The sequence below is a fragment of the Polypterus senegalus genome, chromosome 8 (genome assembly GCF_016835505.1).
Source record: "Polypterus senegalus isolate Bchr_013 chromosome 8, ASM1683550v1, whole genome shotgun sequence".
Classification (NCBI taxonomy): Eukaryota; Metazoa; Chordata; class Cladistia; order Polypteriformes; family Polypteridae; genus Polypterus; species Polypterus senegalus.
The window spans coordinates 11,135,653-11,157,819 of NC_053161.1; the positions used below are offsets into that span (position 1 = coordinate 11,135,653).

Genomic DNA, 22,167 nt, shown 5'->3' on the forward strand with positions numbered 1-22,167 from the left:
TTATTCAGAGCTGTTAAAATTAATCCAGCCTATATTTTACTTTTCCAGAAGGAAAAACGTTTTGGGGATGAATAAAACTCTGCATCGTCCTTCCAAAATGGAACTGAAATAAAAATTGCCACCTACTGATAAATAGACACAGGTAAAAACAACACAGTTTTAGCTGATTAGCCATTTCTTTTTCTTATTTATGATTTAATGACGTTCTGTTTAGCAATAGTAAAAAACAAAATTCTTAGGACAATAAATTAGGAGGAAGCAAAAAAAAAAAAAATCCTGAGGAATAAAAGTCATAATAGTACATCTTTTTGAAATTCAGAGAAATCACACTATAAACATTTATAAGAGAAGGGTCTAAAATTACTTCAGTAAACACACTCATTTAATTAAAAAAATGGAACAAAAGACTGCAACCACTTTAGACCAGAAAATGCTAATCCAAAATTATAGCATTTGATTGTAATAGGTTAATTTTTCTGTATGTCACTAATTCCAAATGAGACAGAATTATTTCACACTGATCATACTGTTAAATTGCATCCATTATTTTACAAGTCTCCACCCGACTAGAAGTGTAATTTTTTACTTTTTATATTAAAAATGACAGAGGGTCACCTATGGCAGAGATGGCACTCAGGTGGCATAGTACACGAGAAGTGACTTACAATAGTATTATAAATGTAAAAAGGAATCCATAAAAGTTTGCAAAGCATCTGCCTATAAACAACTGCAAACAAATTCAAGACATTTTTAATAACAGAAGGCTAACACTGTTCCTCCAGATTACTTAGGAGGCAGCTTATGGACCATAAATAGAACAGTTTGGACCGTGTTTTCCTTTTATGAGAACAAGTAGCCCAAGACCTACTATAAAAGTTCTGGGTGCTACGGTGGTATTAAAGGGAATACTGGCTTGTTAGCCTTAAAAATGACATGGATCTTTCCAGTTCCAAAGGACGTGTAAAGCTGGGGTTCAAAAGATCACCCTTACTAGGATATCAATGAATCTAGAAGTTAAAAAAAAAAAAACCAACAACACAGGGACCCTTGTAGACTAGAGGAGGTATTTCACAAAGCACACTTATCAAGTAAGCCTCACTTAAATTGAGAAGCCAGGCTTATTTTTAGTAAATTTTGTAAATATGTGTTTTCTCCAACTCTGCTCTGTCTCAGGCTTAGTGGATTTGGATTAAGAGTTCATGAAACTCCAATTTAATGAGAAACAAAACATTGAAAAAACGCTCAAAGTAATTTTTTAAGCATATCTAATACTGCCAAACTATTGTTTACATTCATTTTGAAATGTTTTTTGCAAAGTGATAAATCATTATAACCTAAACTACCCATTGATAATGCCAAAAATTAACCATACGCAACATTTATACTATCATTCGCCATCTGCTGTTCTTTGATGGAATTTTTTATAACATATCTAATATTGTTCCACTCTTAGATAAACTCTCTTTTGTATTAATCTGATATGTACATTACAAAATGTAACACAAAAAGCTATACTGTTTATTGAAAATAAAAATTATTGAAATTCACATTTAAATTATTCATCTTTTAATCCCCATTGCTCTTTGTCAGAGAGAGGGACTGTAATTGTATGTATAATAAAGGATAACATATTACATACAGTAGATTTGATTGTACACCTCAATAATTAAGTGCATTCATCCTTTAAAAAAAAAAAATTCAGTATTGTTCTCCCACTAGTTCTTAAATGACAACACAGACCCCTTGGTATTTACTCATTACAGAATTACAAAAACTAAACTTTATATGCAATTAGTTTCAGCCATACATTGCACCATTGTTCAAAACATTACCATCCATCTATATATCTATATTAAAAGAATCAGACAGACTGACAATGCAAATTACAAATCATTCTGCAACATCAATGCACATGTAAGTCATTTAAAGAAGACTAATGTGTAGGGTCAGTTCTACTGTACAATCAGACTTTCTAATGACAGCAAAGTCCTTCAGCAGGAAACACTGCACCAGTGGTACAACCAGCAGCTATTTTTGGTCCCTAAATACACAATATATTTGCATGTAAATGCACTGTATTATTCCACTAAGTCAGAGTTATCTTCATTTACAATATTCATTTACTGCCAAATGGGCTTCAGACTGGTATAAAATACTAACATATTTAAATAATGACATTCAAAAACTAGTATGTTTACAATCAAACTGGAAAATTCAAACAATTTTTTTATAATGAATAAAGCCATTAACATTTAAATTATACAGTGCACAAATGCAGAAGCATAACATACATAGGCAGCAGCCCGCTATAGATTTTCAAGCAAAGTTTATCTCTCTCACACACACACACACTTAATTTTTGTGTTCCTATAGAGTAAGTACTATTTCTTGTTCAGCTGCTGAAAAGGCAACCACTATCTGTTACATATTCTTCTAGGTTATAACTACTAAACAAAAACATTTTTTCCAAGTTGTTCCATAATACACAATGCAACCAATCAGATTCATCCTTAAAAGTCACAAGAATTTAATCTGTAAATTTTGCACTTTCCTCTGTGCTTTCTGAGCAATGACGGATGTTTTTAACAAGGGTTTCATGAAATGGTTTATAGATCACAACTGTGAATCGCCTAAGCCTGCCTTGAGTTAACAAGAAACACACTGCATATAGAGCCAGCCAAGCCTTGGTTGCAAAATGAGGCTTATTCAACAAAATGTATTTCATAAGCATTATTTGTGAAATACCAGAATCCAGGAAGTTATATCACCTGCCAGATAATGAACCAACCTGGGAAGGAAGAGGACCAGAAGCATTTTACTAATGTTCTGTTTATTTTGACACAATACTATCTTTTTCTCATTCAACCTGTTTGTTTGTGATATTTGGCAACATTGCTTCAGTTAAGGTGGTACACTAGGATGTATTCTATATTACAATGTAAACAGAAACAGTCAAAAAAAAAAACCTCCAATATGAAATGGAGCAAAAGTGATTTTCCCAAAGCATCCAAAATGTGAACTATGCGAAATATGCAAAGAAATGCCACATAAGAACATTAAACTGGATCACATGATTATGTCTGTATATGCTGGATTTAGTATGTGGGCAATTCAGAGCCAAATAAAACATCAACTCACACCCTGTAACTTAGAAAGAGTGACAGAGGGAAATACTAGCAGATCAACAATTATAAAAAAGAGGAGTGAACACACCTTGAGACCCCACGACACGTGAACTACCTGCAACAGAGGCACAGGCTAATGTCTGGTGTTCAAAGAAATTCAGGTCTGGAATTGCCTAACTCATTTAGAAAGTCAGTGGTAAACAAACAGGAGAAAAAAACAATGACTCTTGGTTTGTACAAGAAACATTCAAAAGCCATATGCATAAGCTTCCATTAATATAGCCAAACAAAGTATGTGAGAAAGGACATTAACTTTACACTGCCAGTTTCATACATCCCATTTTGATTTTTTTCGGTCATATTCAGAACAGATCAATTTTCTGTCACAAACTGAAATGACAAATGTAATTTAATGATTGGAAATTGAAATCTACTATCATCAAATTACTGCTTGTGTTTGAACACTCATTTTTGAAAGTAAAATTATTTTTCTCCACTCTTAGCGACACTGACAGTTGAAGAGAAAGCTTCCCTGCATGTAAAAGAGGAAAAACATTACAGAAACAAAATGTGATGAATTATTTCTTGATAGGGCTGAAAATGGTTACAAGAAATCATGAAAAAAAATCATAATAGATGAAACGTATTTTTACTTTTGTTAACAGTGGTTAATGTCACACTATTGACATACATATGACATGTTTAGGCAGACATTAATTTGCATATGCTGGTAATCTTTGGATATTATCTATGGAAATATCATGATCAAATATACAGTGGTGCTTGAAAGTTTGTGAACCCTTTAGAATTTTCTATATTTCTGCATAACTATGACCTAAAACATCATCAGATTTTCACTCAAGTACTAAAAGTAGATAAAGAGAAACCAGTTAAACAAATGACAAAAATATTATACTTGGTCATTTATTTATTAAGGAAAATGATCGAATATTAACATATTTGCGAGTGGCAAATTTATGTGAACCTTTGCTTTCAGTATCTGGTGTGACCCCCCTTTGCAGCAATAACTGCAATTAAATGTTTCCGGTAACCTTTGATCATTCCTGCACACTGGCTTGGAGGAATTTTAGCCCATTCCTCCATACAGAACAGCTTCAACTCTGGGATGTTGGTGGGTTTCCTCACATTAATGGCTTGCTTCAAGTCCTTCCACAACATTTTGATTGGATTAAGGTCAGGACTTTGACTTGGACATTCCATAACATTAACTTTATTCTTCTTTAACCATTCTTTGGTAGAACGACTTGTGTGCTTAGGGTCGTTGTCTTGCTGCATGACCCACCTTCTCTTGAGATTCAGTTCATGGACAGATGTCCTGACATTTTCCTTTAGAATTCTCTGATACAATTCAGAATTCATTGTTCCATCAATGAAGGCATGCTGTCATGGCCTAGATGCAGCAAAACAGGCCCAAACCATAATACTACCACCACCATGTTTCACAGATGGAATAAGGTTCTTATGCTGGAATGCAGAGTTTTCCTTTCTCCAAACATAACGCTTTTCATTCAAACCAAAAAGTTCTATTTTGGTCTCATATGTCCACAAAACATTGTTCCAATAGCCTTCTGGTTTGTCCATGTGATCTTTAGCAAACTGCAGACGAGCAGCAATGTTTTTGTTGGAGAGCAATGGCTTTCTCCTTGTAACCTTGCCATGCACACCATTGTTGTTCAGTGTTCTCCTGATGGTGGACTCATGAACATTAGCCAATGTGAGAGAGGCCTTCAGTTGCTTAGAAGGTACCCTGGGGTCCTTTGTGACCTCGCCGACTATTACATGCCTTGCTCTTGGAGTGATCTTTGTTGGTCAAACACTCCTGGGGAGGGTAACAATGGTCTTGAATTTCCTCCATTTGTACACAATCTGTCCGACTGTGGATTGGTGGAGTCCAAACTCTTTAGAGATGGTTTTGTAACCTTTTCCAGCCTGATGAGCATCAACAACTCTTTTTCTGAGGTCTTCAGAAATCTCTTTTGCTCATGCCATGATACACTTCCAAAAACGTGTTGTGAGGAGCAGACTTTGATAGATCCCTGTTCTTTAAATAACACAGGGTGCCCACTCACACCTGATTGTCATCCCATTGACTGAAAACACCTCACTCTAATTTCACCTTCAAACTAACTGCTAATCCTAGAGGTTCACATACTTTTGCCACTCATAAATATGTAATATTCGATAATTTCCCTCAACAAATAAATGACCAAGTATAATATTTTTGTCTCATTTGTTTAACTGGTTCTCTTTACCTAATTTTAGGACTTGAGTGAAAATCTGATCAAGTTTTAGGTCATATTTATGCAGAAATATACAAAACTCTAAAGGGTTCACAAACCCTTCAAGCACAACTATAAGTTGCAAGTAAAAACAAGAATACAAAAATCTAATAAATATTTCACAAAAAGCCAGATTTAAAATGTAGCAGGAAAAAAAGTAGCCATGTGGATAGTTTTCAGAAATGGCCCAATTGCACTTCTATATATGGGTGGTCTGTGCTCTTCTTGAAAAGGTTACAGTGCAACTCTTCACACAAAGCAAGAAAGGCAGTTTCTTTACTTCCAGAACGTGCCAGTGGAAATTACATGGCACAATATGGTATAGTTAGTGCATCTTCACACTTGTATAGATTTGATCTAAACACCTTAGCTTCCTGGCAAAATACATACTGCTCCAGTATCAATGGATATGCCAAATTGCACAGGTGTACCCTGATGGTGATCATTACTATAATCTAGAAAAGTTAATGTCTTTGTTTAAATATTGTTGAAACTGAACAAGCCCAACTTGAAAATAGATTGAGCAGCACAGCCCCAGACACTTAAAAAACAGCTTGAAATGTGTTGTCTGTCAAAGCCCTTATTTTATAATGGGTTTGTACTTATGAAAAAACTGAACTTATTAAATATGGCTCCAACAAGAAAACATGGCAGACTCACGATAGCAGAGGTGCATAGTGGTGACTTTGACTTTTAAAATTCCTACTTGCTCAAGCATGCCACGTTAAAAATAGTCAGAGTACATGTAAAACTGAACTTGTCTTCTGTGCCTTCTATGATTTGTTGTACAATTTGAAATGAGAAGGATCTTGAAGAGCAACATCACTTTTGCAAAACTGGCAAAACAAACTTTTACTGAGACTTTTCAAATGTTGTAGCAAGCTTATGAAAAGGACTGTCAAAGCCGCACACAATGTTACAAATGGTGCTGACATTTCAAATCAGGGAGACTACTTGATTCAAACAAGCAGAAGACAGCAAAACTGGACAGTGATCACATTGAGAAACTGCATGCATTGATTTGTGAAAATTGTCATCAGTCAGTGAAGCTGCTGAATAAGTATGCATCAGCAAACATTTGGGTCACAAAATCTTGACTGAAACACTACAGATGCATTATGTTGATGTAAAATCTGTGCCATATCTCTTGACAAATGTGCAAAAAGTGAATCATGCCGTAGTCATTTAGGAGTTGCTGCACCATTCAAATGCTGATGAAAGCTTTTCTAAAACATGTCATACCAAGTGATGAAACATGGGTGCACTTTTTTGTTCCTGAAGTTGAAATACATCATGAAAGGTCACTAATTTCAAATGATAGAAAATTCACCATGGAACCTACATGACACTCTATAAAAACAATTTCCAGGATGCATTCCGGAAAAGAAAAAAAAAAACAAACAAACATTGAAAGCAGTATATAAGCAGAGGAGGGGAATACTTTGAAGGAGACAACCCTGATTAGGATGCAAGGATATTATTATTATTTTTTTTTTTTTTAATTGGTTTCTTTTTGGCCAGACCTTGTATATTCATTTGATTCATGAAAAATGCTGAAGGCAAAACATGTTTGGATCTCAAAAACCTGAGCTTCTGGTGCAATAAATAGAAGCAAATAATAAACTGGGGACATACAGTTAGGTCCATAAATATTTGACCAGAGACAACTTTTTTCTAACTTTGGTTCTGTATATTACCACAGTGAATTTTAAATGAAACAACTCAGATGCAGTTGAAGTGCAGACTTCCAGCTTTAATTCAGTGGGTTGAACAAAAAGATTGCATAAAAATGGGAGGGAACTAAAGCATTTTTTTAACACAATCCCTTCATTTCAAGGGCTCAAAAGTAATTGGACAATTGACTCAAAGGCTATTTCATGAGCAGGTGTGGGCAAGTCCGTCATTATGTCATTATCAATTAAGTGGATAAAAGGCCTGGAGTTGATTTGAGGTGTGGTGCTTGCATGTGGAAGATTTTGCTGTGAACAGACAACATGCGGTCATAGGAGCTCTCCATGCAGGTGAAGAAAGCCATCCTTAAGCTGCAAAAACAGAAAAAAAATAATTTGAGAAATTGCTACAATATTACGAGTGGCAAAATCTACAGTTTGGTACATCCCGAGAAAGAAAGCAAGCACTGGTGAACTCAGCAATGCAAAAAGACCTGGACGTCCATGGAAGACAACAGTGGTGGATGATCGCAGAAGCATTTCCATGTTGAAGAGAAACCCCTTTACAACAGCCAACCAAGTGAACACCACTCTCCAGGGGGTAAGCGTATCGATATCCAAGTCTACCATAAAGAGACGACTGCATGAAAGTAAATACAGAGGGTGCACTGCAAGGTGCAAGCCACTCATAAGCCTCAAGAATAGAAAGGCTAGATTGGACTTTGCTAAAGAACATCTAAAAAAGCCAGCACAGTTCTAGAAAAACATTCTTTGGACAGATGAAACCAAGATCAATCTCTATCAGAATAATGGCAAGAAAATAGTATGGAGAAGGTGTGGAACAGCTCATTATCCAAAACATACCACATCATTGTAAAACACGGTGGAGGCAGTGTGATGGCTTGGGCGTGCACGGCTGCCAGTGGCACTGGGACACTAGTGTTTATTGATGATGTGACACAGGATAGAAGCAGCCGAATGAACACCTCAGAATTCAGAGACATACTGTCTGCTCAAATCCAGCTAAATGCAGTCAAATTGATTGGGCAGTATTTCATGATGCAGATGGACAATGACCCAAAACATACAGCCAAATCAACCCAGGAGTTTATTAAAGCAAAGAAGTGGAAAATTCTTAAATGGCCATGTCAGTTACCTGATCTTAACCCAATTCAGCATGCATTTAACTTGTTGAAGACTAAACCGGACAGAAAGGCCCACAAACAAACAGCAACTGAAAGCCGCTGGAGTAAAGGCCTGGCAGAGCATTAAAAAGGAGGAAACCCAGCATCTAGTGATGTCCATGAGTTCAGGCTGTCATTGCCAGCAAAGGATTTTCAACCAAGTATTAGAAATGAACATTTTATTTCCAGTTATTTAATTTGTCCAATTACTTTTGAGCCCCTGAAATAAAAGGGATTGTGTTAAAAAAAAATACTTTAGTTCCCTCACATTTTTATGCTTTTTGTTCAACCCACTGAATTGAAGCTGAAAGTCTGAACTTCAACTGCATCCGAGTTATTACATTTAAAATTCACTGTGGTAATGTACAGAACCAAAATTAGAAAAAGGTTGTCTCCGTCCAAATATTTATGGAGCTAACTGTATTTTAGAATTAAATGAACACTTAGTTTCCAGAGTTCCAGCCGCAAGTCAACATAATGTGATGGATTTCTTGGAAATATATTCTACACTTTGTCCTCCCTGAGTTTTACATTAAATTGCCTTTAATAAGTTTATCAGAGAATTTCACTCATTAACAGGAAATGCATACATTAGTTGTATGCATTACTCACTAAAGTTCATAACCTATGCGTTTCTACTGAAGAGACAGGAAGAACATGTTTGCTTGCCATGTTCCAGGCCAGTACGTTTCAAGAGCAGTGTTGCTGTCGCAGGATACCAGTGCAGCATTAATAGTCTCGCTTACAATGGCTTAAAAAGAAATCAGTGATATCCACTGGAATGCATGGACTCGCCAATTATAGTAATAACAGGATACCAGTACAGTAACAAATTACTGTCTAACAGAAACTACAAATGTTTTAAAAGGAGAGGGTTTAAAAATATACACTACCCAAGGGAAGAAACCCTCACCAAATCCAATAGCTTATATCCCAACTTGTTGTCAGACAGATCCAGTAATTTCTAAAACTTTCATGTCACTTCATATTATGTAAATGCTTTTGAAAAATGTTTACCAAAGTCATCTTCTATCTTTTAGGAATACTTCATCCAAAATTCCATTCAAATACAGGTGTTCAATGCAGTGTAAAACAGATGTGGATGTATGCTTTTTGGTTCAAATCAGCAATATATAAAGAAACATGTTCTGTACATTCCCCTTTTCTTGAAAATAATTCAGCTTTTCTTCTCCATCCATCCATTTTTGAAAGCTGCCTGTTTAAGTGAATGGCACGTTGTAACAGTTTGATAGCTTTGTATTTTGCTGCTGGTCACCAGGATATCAGTTGCCACCCAACTGTGAATGCCCATCAGCCTGCACTAAAGGACAAAGACTTGTGCCACGTTTTTCTGCGGCACGTATTAGTAGGGCAGAAATTCACATTTGCTTATGTCCTCAGGAGAGGGACAATTGTTTACCTCACTTAGGTGTAGGAGAAATGAACAAACATTAGTGATTTAAGTTGAGCGTTTGGGACGACGGCATATCAACCAAGGATGTAATGAGGTAACAAGGTAAGACCAGCGTTCCCCTTCGCAAAACCGCAAACTTGAATTGCAAGTGACGAAGACGTTAAGCGTTCATATGATGCGTCCTCTGAGCCGGTCGAGTTCAGTACCAGAAAAAAGTCGGGGGTGGCACAGTGTGCTAAAAGTTGGAATGTGACGTCAGAGTCTCTGTTTACTATCTACATGTGACAGAACGCTTTGCGGATCCTACGAGATCGGTCTGCGCGCTTGGATGTTTGAATAAAGGTGTGATGTGATGAAGCAAGATGTCGACATACAGATGTATTCGTGGTGCTTTTATAATCAAGCGTCGCATATTCTCGATCGCAATGACACGATACATTTTAAAAATCTCACATGCCGTCTTCTGTGCAGTTTTTTTTTGCAACTTCACAACAGCAACATAATGTACAGCGCTGTATTTAAGCCACTGAGAAAAATCCCCTCGTCCAGGGATTGTTTCTCACTCGTTCCCAATGCTTGCTGGAATGGACACATCCCTGGATTGATGGATTTAATCAATAAACAATATTTTCAGAGATATTGCGGCAAGGTTTTGTCGGAAATTAATGGGTGTTCTAGGCAATTCACAACACAGAGAAGCCGAACATTTTCTCACCATGATAATATCTCGCACTGCCCCCCTGGTGGATTCCTCCAAATTTACGTAAAGTACGCGCGCAAGTATAAACACTACAACGCTTGCGTGGCAGGAGCGTCCGCTGCAGCATGCGTCGCGTGAAGTAGAACCCTGAAATGCAGACCGCGGGTAGTTTGTGTACGGAGCAGAAGGAAATACAATGGGTACTGACGAATATGAAGCGTCTCTGGTATAACTAAACATGACTAAACAGTTTGAAGTAATGTGAATGTGATATTGTTTACCCCATGGATTTAAATATCCCAAGCATATACAGTAGTATATTTTGCAGCAAAACGTTGTCATCCGCACTTGAAGACTTTCAATAAAGGCAACAGCAGTCACGACGCCAGCTCTAGCAACATAATTTTTAGAACAAACTTTTAATGGGTGTTATTTTTAAACATTGCTGCAACGTTATAAACTATAAAGTGCTATATGTAAACTATATGAACAAAAATCCTAAGTACAAGAGAAACAACACCCTCGTGCATGATTCAAACTTTCTCCCCGACGCCAAAAAGGGGAAACAAAACGCATACAGCGTCATGTTGAAACGGATTAAGCTACAGGATGGAATAAAAAAATCTAACATAAAAAAGGGAATATTTAACGGTTTTATTTAGATAAACCTGAAGCCCGGGAGAACATAACTATATTAATTGCATCGCCTCCCCAAACCCATGATTAAGCGAGGCAGCAAGCTGACTTTATGGCAACGTTTAATAAAAGTGCTTTTCTTCTCCTCGGACACCAATGGGAACTCAGAATACATAAAAACTTACGCTCATCGAAATGCACTTGTCGCACCACCTGGAAATTCTGAAATCTCCGCCGTCTGAATGCCATCCGAGCCCTTCTGCTCCAGGCGCTAAATCAGAAAAACACCATTAAAAATGGCTTGTGTGACAAGGAGAGATCTCTCCGTAACTCAACAAGCAATCGTCTCCGACTCCGCCCACTGCGCTAAACTCTTCCCGCCTAATTTTTGGTTAAAAATACTAATCGAGCTGTGACCCTTCTAAATATGGCGTACAGTTGGTCGCAAAATTATTTTAATACTGATTTTGCACTTCCGTTTCACCATCAAACTGTGTATTAAAAAATAAATAGACCGAAGAGAGCGGCAAACACGTGCTATTATATTCCATTTAATAAACATCTAAAGCTTGTTTTTTTTATAGCTAGATAAATTATTCGAGTACGACTTGTTAGGAGAGTTTACGATTACGTTTGTATGCGCGAAAAAAGAGTGGCACACGCGGTTAGTTTTTCCATCAAACTCCATTATTTCTACTTGTAGATCTTTATTGCCTGAAAACACTATGTATCGCGCAAAACAACCTTTTCTTTCTCTCTTTTTCTACATTTGGCGTTCAATCTGCGCCCTTTTAGCATGAACAATTGATAACGATAACTTCGTAGTAATGAGGATCGCTCATGTTTGGATATTAATCATGCAATTAGCAATTATGTAGACAATGCAATCACTGCAAATTTGTTTCATATATTCGTCCTTGAAATTCAGCTGCCACAAAGCAAGTGTGCGTACAACCAGTAAAACATTTGTTGAAATTTATACTGCAAGAGTCGGCGGGTTAGGAACCCGGGCCGATTCCAACGACGCGATACAGTACAAGATCCAGTTCCAGATATGAAGCCAGTCTAGCGCAAGGCATAATCACGCTGACCTGGTTTATAGTAGCCAATCAATCAATGCAGTTGAATATTACTTGAGTATTGCGAAGAATTCTGCATGACAGATTGATGTGGTGCAGCGGCGTCAAGAACCATCCAAATACCAGCGAAGCTGAAATCAGGCTATATAATATTACCTGTTGTATACGATCTGCGGCTATCGTATTGGTGGATCGGATTTTTTTTACCATGTATTTATATTGGGAGAAATGATGTTTTGTATTGAAATATTCGGAGAAACGAAGGAGTGACAAAAATAATAAAACGTGCGAGTGAAAATGCACTGTGTAGATTTGCATATTGATGGCAATGCATAATCCCATTTAATGTAATATACCTGAACTCTCACTTGACACTTCCACCAATAACAAAGTCTAGTGAAGAGCTTTCGAAGTCTTTTGAGAACAGTCCAATTTTTGGATGAGTTTATACTCCATCAGGACGTATGAAATACTAAGACTTATTACATTACGTTTCTAGGGAGCAATAAGCAGCAGTAATTTCAAACATGATCCTTTTCAAGTGTCGGTAGATAGGTGGACTTTTGAGGCACTTACTGCCTTCCTGGTTTGGTACAGTCCAGACTCGTAAAAAGTAAGCCACCCGATATCTGCAACAGGGTACAACGTTTCAAAAGGGCCAAGCAGTGTGTTAAGTCAAAAGGAGGCGTGTCTTCCGCTGGGCGGGGTGTAAGCACTGTCTTGCCTATGAAAATAAGTTAAAAATTAGTTACTTTTGTCATTTAGTCGGATGGCACCTTAGTAACGCCACTGACCTGGTGTACATTTATTTTTACTTGTATTATCAATGGCTTTGGGTGAGAGTCGATTGCATCTTCCTAGATAGGCCACAATGAACACATTTATTTCAGAGAATAGTGAGGCTGAATAGTAAGATCTGTACAATTTAGAAAAGAACAGAAATTAAACCTTTTGTAACGTATGTTCACACTATATATTTAATACAATTAATGTCAGAACTTCTCAACGTCAGTCTTAAAATTAGGGAAAAAAAATCAATGTGCTACTCTTACATGCAATTTATTTAATTAGCTGGCCGTTTTCTTCTCTTATTTCACATTAAGAAAAATGTTCTAGTGTTATATTTATATTTGAAAGAAATTCAGTAATATGTGTAAAAATTGTTAATTGTTTTATATCTAAACTAAGGAGAAGTATTGTGGACTCTAAGCAAATGGCATTGAATGCGCCTTTTTTTTTTTTTTATTCCCATCTTGTTCATTGTTGGCACAGAGCGCTGTGACAAGTTCTCAGGTAAATGCAAATACACACTTTACAAGTTAAAATATTACATAATGAGTAGACATAAAGAGACAGATTTGTTTAAACAAACAGGAAAACAAAGTAGTTTGAGACTGATTAACATAAATGGAGCACAGCAATATCTATCCATTAATTAACTGTTAAATCATGGCCAGTTGACAGCACAGGAGAGGAAAACAAAAACTCCATTTAGCAGCATCCCTTGGTAAAATAAATCACTGAAACTGCTTTTTGATTTTGTCCTTTTTAAATGTTTTGGTCAGTTATGCCTGTTCCTAATAATTGGCACACAGGAGATAAGACAATTAAACATTTGCTCCAGTGTCTGCATTGTTCATCACCTGTTGTCAGTATCTGAGTACAACTAAATGAGCAAACATCCCAGGAAAAGGAGACTTTTAAAAGTATATGGTAGAAGAACATTAAGCATTTATAGCTATAACAAAAATATGTATTTACATCAAAAAATATACTTGGTATACTAGGACCGAATGCAAAATAAAAGAAGAAAAAAGTATAGCTAATAAAACAAACACCTCAATTGTAAGCAAACAAGATCTATTGATTTGTAAAACTGTTTGGAATGAAAACCTGTAGCCACAGTGACTAAACTTGAGAACCACTATTCTAGATAAAACTGTCATTGCTGTGACTTTGGATAAAGCACACTGTACAAAACAAATAATTTCTTTGATGTTATTAACAACTTTCTATTGTTCTAACATTTTAAATATTCATTTTTAAAAGTTTCATTGCCATGTCAGGGGACTGGGACACTTGAGTGTGGTCTGGTCTCACCTGGTGAGGAATGATGAGTTTGAGAAAGAGAACAAGTTATTATTTATGTATTTTTATCCTTACAATTATAAGTGCCAACTTTATGGTAAGCTCCTTAGTTAGCCATAACACCTGGCTGTAATGATTGAAATCAGTGAAATAATGTACTGCTTTTATTTATTATAAAATGTTCCTAAATGTTCATTAGCAGTACAGTATTTCCCTGATTTGCCATTGACATCATAAGCTGGAATGTCAAAAGTCTCAATTACGATCTGAAAAGAAAACAGTATTCTCCTGTCTCACAGGTTTAAAGGCTAAGATAGTATTCTTACAGGAAATTTACTTAATAAGCAAGGACCAGTGTTGACTGCAAAGGGACTGGATTTGGCCTCATTTTTCATTCTAGCTATAAAACAAAAACCAGAGGTATAGGAATTTTAATATATTAGGCAATCCAATTTGTATACTTAGACATAGTATCAGACCCTGAAAGGGGCTAGGTCATGGTAATTTGAAGTGATTTTGATAAATGCACCTATTGCGGATGATATTCAAAATGTATTTGTAACCATTCTGAATATAAACACTCAAAATTATAATGGCTGGTGATTCTGTGTTTTAAATCCAGACCTGGATAGATCCTCAGCTATGGTGTCAATAAAATCCAATACTGCAAGGGCAATCACATAGTTTGTAATGGATAATAATAATAATAATAATAATGTTATATTGGACCCGTGGAGATTCTTAAATCAAAATTCAAGAGAATATTTCTTCTTCTCTCTAGTACATAATAACAACTCGAGAGTTGATTATTTCATCATCAATAGTTATTTACTGTCCAATATCAAATCTTGTTAGTATGATGCTATTGATATCTTTGATTATGTTCCTCTTATCTTGGAGCTCAAATCATTATCCCTACACACTTCTCTCATAACTGGTGTTTTAATCTCCAAGTCATTAGCAGATGTGAACTTTACAGAATATCTCCAAAAAAGCTGATTATTTTTCAAGAGACTAACAGAGGATTCCACAGAAACAGTTTGGAAATTTAAAGGGATTTTTAAGGACTCACTTCATATCTCTCTCATAGAAATAAAAAGGAGACCAAGAAGACACCAGAGGTAATTAATGAGATTTCCAGAATAGTTCATAGATACACAGTTTCTTCAAATGAGGCACTTTACAGAAAGAGATAGGCTCTACAATTAGAATTTAATATCTTAACAACAAAAGAAACATCATCTTTAAATCTTGACATTACTGCAAACATGGAGAGCAGGCTAATAAATATTTGGCTTAATAAATCTACAAGCAGATGTTTGTAACTTAACAGAAAGGCAACTGGAGATAAATTAGGGACCATAAAAATATAACTTACACATTTAAGAAGGACTATAGGTCCTTATGTTACTTTTGTTGCTTAGATACAATCCAAGTTACTATTTGATGTAACAGAAATTCCACAGCTCAATACTCTTAGCGCAGAAGAACTTGACAAACTTCTGTCACTCTCAGAAACTCACTCCAAAGTGGGTAAGCAGCAGGCCCTAATGGCTACCCAGTGAAATTTTATTAAAAAAAAAATCTACATTAGCTCCATTAATAAAAAAAATCATAGAAGCTTTTATCTCAAGCTTATTGGCAAGCATAAATTGCAGTTTTTCCAAATTAAAAAAAAAGCTTACTATAATGTGCATCACATCTTTGGATGTAGAAAAGCTTTTCATAGAGTCAAGTGGGACTATCTATTCACTATATTGCATAAATTCAGGTTTGGCCCACATATACCTGCATGGATAAAATGACTTCCAGAAGCCACAATTCATATTAACAACATAAACTCAAACTACTTTAAATTAGAATGTGGTACTCGACAACGGTGCCCTCTATCACAATTTCTTTTCGCAGTAGCTATTCACATCAGAGATAAAGGGGATTATCAAAGAAGGACTCAAGCAGAAAATATCACTATACACATTTTATACGGTCCTTTATATATCAGACTCACAAATATCTTTACCATTAGTCCTTAATGCATAAGCAGAATTTCAAGACAACTATACTCAAAAATTGATTTGAATAAAAATGCTTTTTCCAGTAAATTCTCCAGAACATCATGCTAGATTTGATATCTATCCATTTATCAAAACAGTTTAAATATCTAGGGGTAAACATCAGAAGTAATTCTTTCAACACAGTTTTGGAAACAGTATGGAAAAAAAAGATGTTAACAGAGAGTCTACCTTCCATCTCACAGCAGAGAAAATTAATACTGTTAAAATGAACTTTCTCCCTAAGATTCTATATTTATTTCAGAGCATCTCTATAAACTATACATTAATAAATCATTCTTTAATAAACTAAATTAAATTATAACCTTGATTATCTGGAATTTGAAACATCCATGCATTCAAAAGGTGAGTGTCTGCAAAATCTTAAAGCAGAAGGTGGCACGGCACTACCCAGCTTTCAATTTTTTACAGTACATATAAAGATATACTATAAATACCTGTAAATTGGGTTAAATTCATTAAATTTCACAATTAATGCATTTACAACAAACTAGTTAGCAATGTAAATCAAATCTGATTCTACTTACTCTGTATAAACCCTGTTTTGTGCCTCAGAAGATACTAATTTTCGTCAATATACCAATAATCCAGTCTACACCAATGACTTAAAAAATGAAACCAATCCACACTTCAAGGCAGAGGAGCTTTTATTTGATGCTTCTCTTTATATGATACAAGTAATCACCTTTTTCAGCCTTTTCAAACCTACTCAGCCAATGGAAGATGCTCAGGATAAAGACACTTACAGAACTGTTCTCAAACCTACTCAGTATTTAGCCTATGGAAAATGCTTGGGATCGAGACACTTAACTTTCCAGCAGCACAACGTTTCCACTATGTTCAAATTAGAAATTTTGTTAAATGAAACCTACCCAATTTTACATACTTCCCACAGATTTCTATTGCGGAAGCAATACTGATAAGCCTTGAAGACTCAGACAGCACTTCAACAATACATAAAATCATTTTAAAGGATCTTCCCTTCAGTGATCACAGGGAAAAGGTTCTTTCAGTTAACATCACCGAAAAAACAGTAGACGTCAACCATGCATGGAACACCCTCTAGCGCTACAGCATCTGCATCAACCATTCAATAATTCAACTTAAAATCTTTCAATTATAATTATCATGCTTAAAATTGTCCAAAATGTATCCAGAGCAAGATCCAAATTGTTAGCATTCCAATCAAGCTCCAGCATCATCACTAGGTCACGTTTTCAGAATACACCAAATTAACATCATTTTGGAAAGACATCTTTAAATACTTGACAGATAGCCTTGGTGTTAAAATCACTCTTAGCCCATTAAAAGCTCTATTTGGCGTACTCCCAGATGGGTTTAAAATGCATATTGACTAATTTATTGTAATGGCCTATAACATACTACTAGCACGTATACTTGCTTGCTTGACTGGAAGAATCCCAGACCACCTTTTATAAGTCAGAGGGTAACTGATGTTTTGTATTATTTGAAATCTGTCCAAAATTTTAAAATCATTGCAACACTTTATTAAAAAAAAATAGATTAAGCATTTATATAGGTGGGATGAGATGGGTTTTTTTTCTGCATTTGGCTCTCCTTGCTTTCTCTTTCTTTATTGTGAGAGCTGAAGTCTTATTTTTATTAGGTGTTGTTTTTACTCAGTTTTTGACTTTGTTTATTATTCTGGATTTCTTCCTAGATTAATTTTGAAGTAATTTGTTGTAAAGAATCTGCTAATTTTATCTGCTTAATTGTATACTATGTTACATTCTTGAAATAAAATGTATATGTGTATGTAAGGTTTATTTAACAATAATGTCTGGTCTTACACCGCATTACAGTGTTTGGGTTTCCAGTCTATTCCAGTGGGAACTCCCTGGCTACTGGGAGCTCAGGCTTTATTAATAGAATGTGTTTGTGCTATTCATGATGATTCATAATCAAAGAACTTCTTTCTCCATTTTAGAAACATTGCAAGAAGAAATTCATTTATTTCCAAATAGGACATACTCAGTGTCCATACCCAGCAAAACTTGCTATTATAACAAGGAGTAGAATCAGTAGAATGGTGATTAACCTGAACATATTAATATTTAACATAGAGGTAAATATAACTGTGTTGGAAAGAAGAGGTATAAATGTCACCTTTTTACTAACAATTGAGACCTGTCCTATTGGTGTTGTTTTCTGACCTGCTTCCTTACATGCTAGACATAGTCTTAATCAAAGTGATATTCATACAGTTTAGCGATGTTTGAACCTTAGACACTGTATGTCCTGCTCACACCAAGCACCCTTGCTTCTGAAGTTGTGATGAATTGTTAAATCTTTCAGTAAATCCTTGTTAATAGAAAATTACTTTGCTCATTTTAATGATTTTGCATCTTAGAAAAAATAAAGGTTTTTCTTATTGTCTTAAATTTTGTAAAAACAATGAAACAATGTTGTATTTTAGTATACTACATTGTATTATGTAAAACCAGTAACGGCGTACTGCATGATAGCGTGCAGTGAATACACTTGACTTGAGCATTCCTAGTTTTCATCCTCTTTCTCTGTCTCTGTTTAGCATTTATTTACTCAGGTTGATGCGCTTGCTGCTTCCTGAGCTGCTCTTCTTTTCTCCACCCTTCTTTCGTCGGCATCTTTCGTGTTAAAACTGATTAAATTGTTTTTTGTGTTGCAATTACTTAGTATGTTTTCTTTCATTTTTCTCTTCAATCTGCCTCCAGAATGATTAAAGATATGAAGAGGGAGGGGAAGTGACCGCAAAGGTGGTAGGGAATGACAACGGTGCCGATACACATGCGCCGTACGGTCGCCCTGCTGCCGAGAGTTGATTCTACAATAAAATAAAAATAAAAAGAGTAATAAAAATCATCACCCCAAAAGCGGATAGCAGACGTCACGTAGTATATGTGTACCAAATTTCAAGTCAATAGGTGAAACGGTTTGCGAGCTACAGATGATTTAAAATCCTGGACAGACAAATGAACAGCCACAGTAGCGTATTATATAAGAAGATGATTGTACACATTGGTTAAAAAAAAATATGTATTAAGATTTTTTATTCAAGAATAAAAAAAACTTTATTTTTTTTTTAATTTGATTACATTTTATTGTAATCATTCCATACTAATAGATCAATTTTTACAAAAAATAGGATTGAAAACAAATCCACCCCCACCCCTGAGAAAGAGAGCATGGCCAACGGAGTAAAACTTAAAGCTTGTAAACATACCTAAATTGATGAGTTTAATAGGGCAATAGAGATGAATAGAGAAAAAAAGAAATGCGGAGAGAATTACTTTCCTCGGTGCTTTAAGAGCTTATTCTAAAATATTATTGATTAGATCCTGCCAGGTTTTGAAAAACTTCTGTACAGATCTTCCAACTGAGAATCTGATTTTTTCCAATTTCAAGTAGTATAAAACATCAGTTTCCCACTGACTTAAAAGAGGAGAGTTAGGATTCTTCCAGTTTAGCAAACTAAGTCTGCGTGCCAAAAGTGTAGCGAATGCAATCACAGTTTGTTTGTCCTTCTCCACTTTAAACCGATCTGGAAGAACACCAAACACAGCTGTTAATGGGTTAGAAGGGATTGTGACACCAAGGCTGTCTGAAAAATTTTGGTCCAAAATGATATTAATTTGGTGCAGGCCCAAAACATGTGACCCAGTGAGGCTGGGACTTAATTGCAGCGGTCGCAGGTTGGATCTTGCCCTGGAAACATTTTGGACAATTTTAAGCGAGACAGATGTGCTCAATATATAATTTTGAGTTGAAAAATTGTATACTTTGTACACATGGAGCTCGAGTGAATTCTATGCATTGCTACCTTCCACTCCTTTTCTGATATGTTGAGTGAGAGATCCTTTTCCCATTGTCCTCTTGGATCTATGAAATTGAGGGACTGTAAAATAATTTTATATATTGCAGAAATGATGTCTAAGTCCTCGAAATTGAGCAATATTTTTTCCAGAATAGAGGAAGGTGCAAGATGAGGAAAATCGGGCAGGTTCTGTTTAACAAAGTTTCTAATTTGAAGATAGTGAAAGAAATGTGTAGCTGGAAAGTTAAATTTGGAATGTAATTGTTCATAGGATGCAAAGATGTTGTCTATATAAAGATCTCTAAGCAATTTAATCCCAAATCTTTTCCAGATATTAAAAACTGCATATGTTTGCGAGGGTTGAAAGAAGTGGTTCTCTTGCAGAGGGGCCACAGAAAAAAGATTCTCCATCTTAAAATGCTTTCTACATTGGTTCCATGTTCTGAGTGAGTGAAGCACAATTGGGTTATTAGTATATTGGCGATAACTTGCATTTATTGGGGCACAAAGCAGGGAATATAAAGAAGTACTGCAGGATTTTACTTCTATTGTGGACCAAGCCTGTGTATGTTCATCTATTTGTGTCCAGGTTTTTATAGCTTGTATGTTTGCTGCCCAGTAATAAAACTGAAAGTTAGGTAGAGCCATGCCACCTTCTGCCTTAGGTCTTTGTAGGGTCGCTCTTTGGATATGTGGATGTTTTGTGTTCCAAATAAAATGAGGTTATGGTTGAATCTAATTGCTTAAAAATTATTTATTGATGTATATTGGAATGTTTTGAAATAAAAACAGAAGCTTAGGAAGGATATTCATCTTAACAATGGTAATTCTTCCAGCTAGAGTGAGATGAAGGGTTGACCATCTATGCAAGTCTTGCTTAATTTTTACCCATACAGATGGCGAACTTTTGTTGATAAAGAGCTTTATTTTTACTTGTGATATTTACCCCTAGGCATTTAAACTGATCTGCAATGATAAAAGGTAGGGTGTCAATCTAATATTACAGTATATGCTTGAAAATTCACTGGAAAGTATACACTTTTATTCAAATTAATTCTAAGACCAGAGGTCTTTTGAAATTCTGTAAGTGCTGTTAAGACTGCAGGCACAGTATTTTCTGGGTTTGATATATATACAGTAAATTTTCTGTTCCAGTCCTTCTCTGATAATCCCCTTTATCTGATAAGCATTTCAACAGTGAACTGCCAGTGGTTCAATGGCGATTGCAAGCAGCAGTGGTGACAAGGGGCATCCTTGTCTGGTACCACGTTCTAGTTTAAAGTAGTCTGAACAAATGTTGTTAATACAAACTGAAGCTTCTGGATTGGTACACAATAGTTTGATCCATGCACAAATATTCGGACCAAACCCAAATTTCTCCAATGTAGTGAAAAGGTAGTTCCATTCAATTATGTCAAATGCTTTTTCTGCATCCAATGATAATATCTCTGGAGTGTTTGACTTTGCTGGTGAATATATTACATTAAACAGGCATCGAAGATTGGAAGATAAGTGTCGGCCTTTAATAAATCCTGTTTGATCTTGTGATATTACTGACGGCATCACTTTCTCCATCCTTCTAGCTAAGATTTTTGAGAGTATCTTAACATCATTATTCAGAAGTGAAATTGGTCTGTATGATGCACATTGTAATAAGTCCTTATTTTGTTTAGGAAAGATGGGGATTAATGCTTGACGAAAAGTTTCGAGGTAGGATTTGATCATCTCTAGCTTCTGTAAATGTTGCTAATAAGAGGGGACCTAGCTGAGTGGAGAATTTCTTATAAAATTCTACAGGGTAGCCATCAGGGCCTGCTGCTTTCCCGCATTGAAGTTATTTTATAGCATCTAGTAATTCTGATATCTGTTTATCCAGTTCCTCAGCACTAAAAGTATCTATTTGTGGTAACTATAATGTATCCAGAAATGCATTAGATTGTGTGTTGTCTTCTTTAAACTCAGTAGAATATAAGGATTTATAGTAGTCTCTAAATGTGTGCATTATATTTTTATGGTCAATGATTTCGTCTCCATTTGTGTAGGTGTACTGGGATTGCATTGTGACCTTCTTGCTTTTGGATTTGT

The 22,167-nt window shown here is 35.7% G+C and overlaps 1 protein-coding gene across 2 annotated transcripts in view; it reads right to left on the reverse strand.

Annotated features, from left to right (window-relative positions):
• The window catches only part of nxf1b (nuclear RNA export factor 1b), an 87,723-nt gene extending 76,415 nt beyond the window's left edge, over positions 1-11,308 (reverse strand). Inside the window, exon 1 of one of the 2 annotated variants that reach the window (XM_039760725.1) lies at positions 11,215-11,307. In XM_039760725.1, coding sequence (XP_039616659.1) covers positions 11,215-11,278 — 64 coding nt within the window. In that variant the 5' untranslated portion in view covers positions 11,279-11,307. Of the gene's footprint in view, positions 1-11,214 lie in introns of both variants that reach the window. The other variant, XM_039760727.1, reaches the window with a different exon arrangement.
• Positions 11,309-22,167: the final 10,859 nt, after the last annotated feature.